General features: G+C 36.4%; 1 protein-coding gene across 1 annotated transcript in view; it reads left to right on the forward strand.

The window, feature by feature from the left end:
- The window catches only part of CNTN5 (contactin 5), a 516,137-nt gene extending 511,541 nt beyond the window's left edge, over positions 1–4,596 (forward strand). The window contains exon 22 of the mRNA XM_012801575.1: positions 3,982–4,596. Coding sequence (XP_012657029.1) covers positions 3,982–4,085 — 104 coding nt within the window. The 3' untranslated portion in view covers positions 4,086–4,596. The remainder of the gene's footprint in view (positions 1–3,981) is intronic.
- Positions 4,597–8,809: the final 4,213 nt, after the last annotated feature.

Consider the following 8,809-nt stretch of genomic DNA (forward strand, 5'->3'; position numbering starts at 1 on the left):
ACTTGATAAACTCTGAATTCTCACATAAAAATACACAACGAGATAAGGCATATTATTAGGACAATTAATAAAATTTGAATACCTGTATGTTTGATAATATCAACAATAATCTTCTATTTTTAAAAAGTGTACTGTGGTTGTATCAGAAAATGTCTTGTTGTTAGGAACTATACATTAAAGCATTTAGGAGCAAAGATGCATCATGTCTGTGATTTTATTTCAGATGATTCAGGAGCATATACATATATGTATTTATAGCAATAACAAGAAAGCAAAAATGATAAAATGTCAACATTTAAGGCATTTGGGCAAATTCCTTATTCTATTTTTACAACTTTTTGGTACATCTAAAATTATTTTTAAATGAAAAGTTAAAAGTTAAAAACCTAAAGTAGGGGAAATCTGACTTTTTAATAAATTCTGGTAAAAAGACCTAAGAATTTAAATTACACTGTGGGCACAGAACCACTTAACACGCTTTATGATTCATTTATAAAACTGGTTTCAAGAGCAAGAACAGTAACACTAGCTCCGCATTGATTAGTTCACAATTGAACTGCTCAGAGGAGGGTGCTAAATTTTCAAGAGCACCTTGAAAGATTAAAGATTTTTTTTCTGAAAAGTGAAAAAGATAACAACTCTCCTCTGGCTTCCTAGGTGTCAAATTTCTCATAACAGCGATATAGTGAGCATTTACCCAGCCCTCAGCACATTCCTGGCATTGTGCTGGGTGTTTTCCATATATTGCCTCATTTTAGCCTCTAGCGATCTTTTGAATTAGGTATTTTATTATTTTCTGACTCTCTGAGGTTCCTTTCAGGGCTAACACAGTCGGATTCTATTCTGAATAAGGTCAGTCCTGAAGTTTTAAGTACTTATAAAGACCTTGAGCCTTCCATTTATATTTTAATTAACTTGTAACTTCTATTCCATAAAAAAAATTGTTAACTTTTATGTTTTACTAATAACACTTTTATTGGTGTAACCCATTTCTCGAGTTTCAATAAAGGGAAACCTCACGGTATTGTCTACCTTAGACTCCCAGAGCCTGAGTGATGGTTGCCTTCATTTTTATCATATCCCAGAACCCAATGTCTGGGCAGTTGAATGCCTGGCCCAGTGCTTAGTCTCATGTTGTTGTGCTGTGGCCTTTTGGGTTATTATTTTATTTTACTGTACCAAAATAATATGTTTTAAACATGCTTAGTCAACCAAAATAATATGTTTTAACCTTGTGGATTCTATTTGGAATTTGAGATATAAACCCTATTTAGCATTCTGAAAGTGAGAGGCTTTTTTAAAAGTGTCGTGTAAGTTGATTTAACAAGGACACAGCCACTCTCAAATAAATAGAAAAGATGTTTTCACATTTTTTATTTATTAAGCGTGTACATGTCATTCGGGGAAGGCTTCGTCATCTTGCTTTTCTTATAGCTCACATGTGGCTACGCGTGTCACCATAATCTCATTTTGTACCATTAAAATATATGTAACGTTCTCCAATATGTTGATTAATAATTTGTAGTAATGCATTAGCTATAACAATTTTCAAAGGAAAGAAGATTTGTTGCTTTTTTGCATGTATGGGTTTTACCAAACAAATGATTCTTTAGCTCTTTAGCACCTGGAAAATAAATTTAGACTCTATCTGTGTAACGAAAATCACTCTCAGAATCCCATTACACTCAATCTTGGCAGAGAGGATAGTGTGACAGAAGAGTTCAATAATTGGCAGATTTTATTATTATTAAGGTTTTAATTAAGGTCAATCATCATCTCTTAAGAAAGATAATACATAAAAGCGTTTGAATCCCCTACTCCCTAGCTCAGTTACTTTAAACAAATTCTACAATCTAAGTGCCAGTTCCTAGTCTACAACTGAGAGTAAATAATAGCACTTCCCATACAGGAATGTCATGAGGATCAAGTACAATAATGTACATGACAGCTTCGTGCAGTGCAGGGCGCATAGTGAGTATTCATTAGATATCCTGATGGTGATGCTTCAGAACCACTCCTGAAGTTAGTGTCTGAAAGTCCTATTCATTCTTCTTAGTAAAGTATTGCAAGAATGGAAAAATACTTATCCAATGTGCTCCATACTAATATAAAATTAGTATATAAACAATTATGTGTCCCTAAGAACCATAAAACACTATTATAGTCCAGTTAGGGGTAGAGGGAAGCGGGAGGGAGTAGGGAAGAAGACACAGAGCAGAGGAGGGAGGGCAGGAGGCGGGACCTCACCTAACTGCACATGGTGAGGGTGTACAACACGCCCGGGTGAGGGGCCCTTCTACAAATGGACCTTTACCCTGGAAGTGAGAACAATGGAACCTAAATATTGTATCCTCGTATTAATTTGAATAAAGTTAAAATAAATAAATAAATAAACGTCGTATTTAGTTTGTGGCTTTGTGGAGCTATCCAAACTGCTTCAGTCTCCTATCAGTCAGTGTAATCTAATAACTGCTCTGATACATCAGCTATATACCATGCTTTGAGCTCACAAAAGAAAAACTTGTCCTCAGTATAAGAGTGAAGAAAGATTGCTGGGTTTTGCCAAGTTTTGCATGAGAAACTAGAATTTAAGCCCACTCAACTGAGATAATCAGTTGAGGACCAACATATAATTTAAGTACATAAAATAATATTTTATTATTATTAAAGAGAAAATTTAACAGAAGTAATTCCAGTCATATGTCTCTTAATGATGGAGATACATTCTAAAAAGCTACCCGTCGGCCCTCCGTTGCAGTGTGAACGTCACAGTGGGTAATCACACACGCCCAAATGATAGAGGCTACTACACGTCTGGCTTGATGATACCAACTATTGCTCTAAGGCTATGAACTTCCACATTATGAGACTGTACTGAATACTGTAGGTAATTGCAACACAATGTTTATGTATTAAACATGGAAAAGGTACAGTAAAAAGCCAGTCAGTTTCAAAGATTAAAAGTGGTCCCCCTGAATAGGGCACTTCCCAGGAATGGAGCTGGCAGGACTGAAAGCTGCTATAGGGAGTCAGTGAGCAAGAAGGGAGGGAAAGTGAAGGCCACGGATACTGTGGGGCGCTACTATAGACTCTAAAAATGCTGGATGCATAGAATAACTAAATGTATTTATTTGTCTTCATTTCAGATTAATATAAGGGCACATACAATTGGGTTACGTTGTTTGCATTTCTTAGGTAGCCTCCAAGTTGTAGTTGAATCCTTTACCTGGAAGGCCTGTCGTACACCCCTGCACTGTACCCATGAGACGGGAGCTTCCCAAGCCCCTTCCCTCCCTTCCTACCTCTTCCCTACTTGAATTCATGAGTTTTCCTGCTCACGTTAACCCAACAGTGGAGAAACCCGTCAAGCACTGCCTTAGCCAGGTGATCAAGACCAACACACACTGATAAGCTGGGTAGACTGCACATCCCCTCAGTGTGGTGTGATGAGAGGGTCATCTCCTCCCAGAACACGTAACCCCAGTGTAATCATGAGAAAACAACCAAACAATCTCAAATAAAGTTCATCCTACTAACTACCTGACTGGAATCCTCAAAATTGTCAGGGTCATCAAAAACAAGGCAAGTCTGAGAAACTGTTAGAGTGTGGAGGGGTGTAAGGAGACGCGATGGCCAATGTAACATGGGATCCTGGATGAGACCCTGGAACAAAAGATGGATGTTAGGGAAATACTAAAAACACTGAATAACGTTTAGACTTGGTACTTCGTAACACGCAATAACAATAACGTGACAGTAGGGGAGACTGTCAGGGTGTTACAGAAATATATGTTATACTTTGAAACTTTTCTACAAATATAAAACTGTTCTAAAATTCAAAAATTATGTAAAAGTTTTAAAAAAGAGAGAAAGAAACAGGACAAACATGGTGCTCATTTGTCTTCCACGCTAAAAACAGCTCTTGCCTAAACCAAGCAGAACCAAACTAATTGTCCTCATGGTGCTTCTCCTGCTCCACAGGTGGGAAGATCACAAGTGCTCAGTCCGCCCTCCACACCTTCTCCACATCTTCACCATCAGTGACGCTGCTCCTGGCGCTGACGATTCCTTCCACTTCCTGGTGAAAACTGCTGACTTCATTTGCGTTCTCTTTGCTTAGCTGGGTAACAGCAGTGAATAGAGAGTAGTGTAAGTGGAGGCCCCAATCCTAAGAGAAGCTTGAGCTTCACCAGCTTGGGACTGCAGGTGGTGCTCTTGCCGGAGGTTGGGGTGGGGGGACTACTTATCCATCAGGTTTCTCTTTGGTCTTTGTAAATGGAGAGGACAGTTCGTGGTCCAATAAAAAATATGCAGATTGTATGTAATGAATTTTTGTAAGCAAAGGTAATTTCTGTCAAATGTATTCTTTACTTTTTTAATATGTTGGGATTTGATTTTATATCTGAGACCCCCAAGCGTGTGCCATCCATTTTTTAAGGAAGTGGTCTTTAGCAGGTCTGTTCTAAAACAAATACAAACCTGAGAATGAAAAGCCTGAGTCCAGTGTTTTCCATTTTCCCTTTAGTTAATTATTCCAACTGCCAAACCAGCAGGAGATGTGAAAAGTACTTCAGTTATCTGGCCCATTATAGGATAAGTATACAAAATTTTTTCTTGCAAAATATTGTATGATTGCATAGCGAAATAGCAAGATTTGTCAATGTGCTATTCTATATGCACCCCCCAGAGCAAGTTACTAGGATAGGGAATAAGCCATTTACATTAGTGCAAGGTAAGGAGAAAGTGAGTCCAAATGAATTGAAGTGCTATTGTCTTTCATAAAGTACTATGTTATCTAGAAGCAAATAAAGCAAATGTTTATTTTTAATAATAAAAGATAGTTTGAAGTCACCAAAAATATAAGCTCACTAAACACTGCAGACAGGCTCCCACGGGTGCTAACTTAAGAATAAAATGAACAGGGGACAAAACTTTATCACTTTCCCTCCCACTGCCAAAACAGATGTTGAATTAGAACCAAGCTTCGCTACTAATGGCAAAAATGTTAAGGGCAATGAAAATTTGTTGTGCAAATAATTATCATAGTATGTGGATTAAAGTGGTTCAAGCATAACAAATAAATTTTGATGTTTAAAAACCTTTCCATACATCACATACCATTTATAAAATATTTTCAATTATGAAAATAAAGATCTCTCTTTGATGAATTTTTTTTAATTAAACTATGGATTATGGCATCAATACAAGGGCTCAGCTTGATTCTGTGGCTTGGGAGGTGATCCCATCTGCTATTTTGATCAATCAATTTGAGCCTAAGTGATCCTAGGTAATTGTTGGAAAGTGAAATAACAGTTTTCTGCTTGATGATATCCTACAGAAGTTCTAGCAAATATGGGAATATGCCAGAATTGCCTTTACATTTGATATATCAGCTATATACCATGCTTTGAGCTCACAAAAGAAAAACTTGTTCTTTCAGACAAAGATATCTGAAAATATAGTTAATTGCAAAGTCATATTCCTGAAAAGACTCTGAAGAAACACCTTTTATAGGTGATGTTAATGTGAGAATAAAACGTAGTTTATTTCCTTTTATGTAGTCTAACCTATTAATTCTATTTGCATCTTTAATAAAGAGAAAAGTAAAGCAATATTGAGATTAAATTTCTAGCTCTAGAAGTTAATCCTTGTAGAATAAGAGGCAAGATTGAAGTTTCTGTTCAGAACATCCTAAAAGTTAGTTTCAGAGCCACAGAAAAATTCTGTATGTCGGTTACGCATTCTCTTTGGGAGAAATTATGTCTAAGACAGCCCTAAACAAATAAGAAGTTATTTAAAAGTCTCAGTCAACATATTAGTCTAGTAAGTACTACAAACGGTAAATACCTAACCTGATAACAATGACCAAGAACCCTTCTGGAACATCTCCTTTGGAGTGGGAGAGACTGGACTTCTCAAGAAGAGGGGTACTAACTAGCTGACAGAACTGGAGCTCTCTCAAGTAGGGTATAACTGCAAGAATAAATTCTGCATCTACACAACAATGCAAAAAGAATACTTAAAAATGAAAATTAATTTTTACATGTTCAATGAATCATACTGTTTTCTTCTGTTTTCATGCTGTAGTGTGCTACAGTTAGTTAAGGACTTTACAAATCAAGTATAACACTGTTATAAAGCAAAGCCCAGTAAAACAGAATGCCAAAACATGGCAAATTCTAATTACCTAACATTCCCAGTTAGCTGACGGATGGCACACATCTGACAAGACATTTACACGTAGAATATCGGACGTTGTGTTCTTATAGGAATCAGAGACACGGGGTGTTTTACGTATTTCACATCATAAACTTATTTAAAACCATAGGTTTTTGATGTTTATGTACTTATGTATTAATAGGACATTATTTGTTATCTTTTAGAAAGCAGAACAGCATTCCTTAACAAGGAACATTATTTTTCAGCTACAGTACTAAGTGAGCTTTTTCCTGGATGGGATAGTAACCAGGCAGTCTTAAATCACTAAAAAGACTGTATTTTTGTATAATGTTGATTGAACTGAGAAGAAAATAGCATTCGTTATACTCCAGAAATTTCATGAAAGCAAATGTTTTCCACACCCAAATGAATGTACTGTGGCCCCCATGTTAAATCGTTCAATATATTGTATACAATCTGTATATATACTATATATAAGGTATAGACCCTGTGGGAGGCACGGTCAGATACTAGTTCTGTGTACTGTTCTTGTAACATTAGACCTTTTTAATAAATAATTCTTTTTATTGACTTTTATCTTCTCTCCTGTCAACTACATGAATGACATTATTTATTTTATGCAGATCACAGAATGCTAATGATTATGTTTGTATTTTTAGGCTGAAAATATTATTATATCAGGGTTCTGAAGACTGTTATGATTTCTGGTTCACAAATGTCCACAAATGTCCATGGCAGTTCCAATTTGAAAGTTTGAAGCTAAGTCAAAAAACAAAACAAGCAAAGAAGTGAGTATGAATGGGGTAGGGTCAGAGTCAGGATGTATTTCTTCTCAGGAAACACTGAATTAATTTAAAAAGAATTTGTTAAATGCATATTTCTGCTTTATTAGGAACAGTCAGTTCCAGTCTAGTCCAGGTATAATTCTCACACACATCCACTCTTCTGTGAGCCCTTAGCACCATATTATACCAACAGTCTCCTGATATTAGTAATCAGTTGTTTATAAATACTTCTCCTCCTCCACTGTCTAGTCTCTGAGATCATTCGGGGAAGGCTATATTACATTCATTTGGGGGCTTCTCCCACCAGGGCCCAACACTGTATGTATCTAACACATATCAAGTGAGCAATAAATTGGGTTTAATTTAATGTTGGCATTAAATCTTCCTATAGTATAGGCTCAGCACCTGTAGCTCAGTGGCTAGGATGCCAGCCACATAAACAGGAGCTGGCAGGTTCAAATCCAGTCTGGGTCTGCCAAACAACAATGACAACTACAACCAAAAAAATAGCCAGGCATTGTGGCAAGCACCTGTAGTCCCAGCTACTTGGGAGGCTGAGGCAAGAGAATTGCTTAAGCCCAAGAGTTGGAGGTTGCTATGAGCTGTGACGCCACAGCACTCTACCCAGGGTGACATAGTGAGACTCTGTCTCAAAAAAAAAAAAAAAAAAAAAAAATTCCCATAGTGTAGTCCAGAAAGAAGAAGAGGGAAGGGTATTTGGAGGGATCTCACCTAATGTGCACAATGCAAGGGCACATTTCAAAACAATTAAGAGTATGTTATAAATGCCTTGCCCCCCAAAATAAGTGAGGTGATGGTTATGCTAACCAGTTTGATTTAAGCATTCTACATTGTATATCAAATCATCATATTGTACCCCACAAATGAATACAGTTATGATTTAATAAAAATTAAATTTAAAAAAACATTAAACAAAACAATGCAAAAAAATAAATAAATAAAATAAAATTTCCTACAGGATAGGCTTCCCAAATCTGAGTAATCACCCAACTAACCTAGGAGCCTCAGTCTTCATGTTCTGATTTAATAGGTCAGAGACTAGAAAACCCTTCCTTTTTAAATCTTCTAAAACAAAAAAATGAAACTCTATTGAAAGGAATTTGGAAATACCCAGTAAAATGTGTATGGATTTTCCCTTTGACCCAGCAAACCCCATCTAGGAATCTACTACTAACATCGACTTGCAAAAACGCGCAATGAACTTGTGTTGGGTGTTGTGTTGGGGTGAACTTGTGCCCCCTTTTGTGTAAGAAGTGGAAATAAATAAGACACATATCTGCTAATCTTCTGAAGAAGAAACAATGGAGGGATACACTAAAGACTAATAAAAATTGTTACCTGTTGAGGGAAGGATGAGAATGGATAAGGGAACAAATATTCAAGCAAACTCTTTTCCAATATACAGGATTTCATAGTTTTGACTTTGGAACTACATAAATGTTTTACATTAATTTAAAAGTTAAAGTAGGGCGGCGCCTGTGGCTCAAAGGAATAGGGCACTGGCCCCGTATGCCAGGGGTGGCCAGTTCAAACCAACCCTCAGCCAAAAACCTAAAAAACAAAATAAATAAATCTTTAAAAAAAAAAAAAAAGGTTAAACCAAAAGGGAAAAAAAGCTCAACCTCCAAAAATTGAAAACAAATGGGATAAAAAAGAACCTAAATATATGTATATCAACCAATGATTGGCAAGTTAAAGTTTTTCTTCATAGCATTATAAGCACATAAATAAATGCTCCAATCTGATTTCTCTGCCACCCACATAATCCCCAGCTTTTATTTATTTGGGTCAAGAAAGAGGTTGGTAGATTACTTATAATTGTC

The sequence above is a fragment of the Otolemur garnettii genome, unplaced genomic scaffold (assembly GCF_000181295.1).
Source record: "Otolemur garnettii isolate 467f Iridium unplaced genomic scaffold, OtoGar3 scaffold00001, whole genome shotgun sequence".
Classification (NCBI taxonomy): domain Eukaryota; kingdom Metazoa; phylum Chordata; class Mammalia; order Primates; family Galagidae; genus Otolemur; species Otolemur garnettii.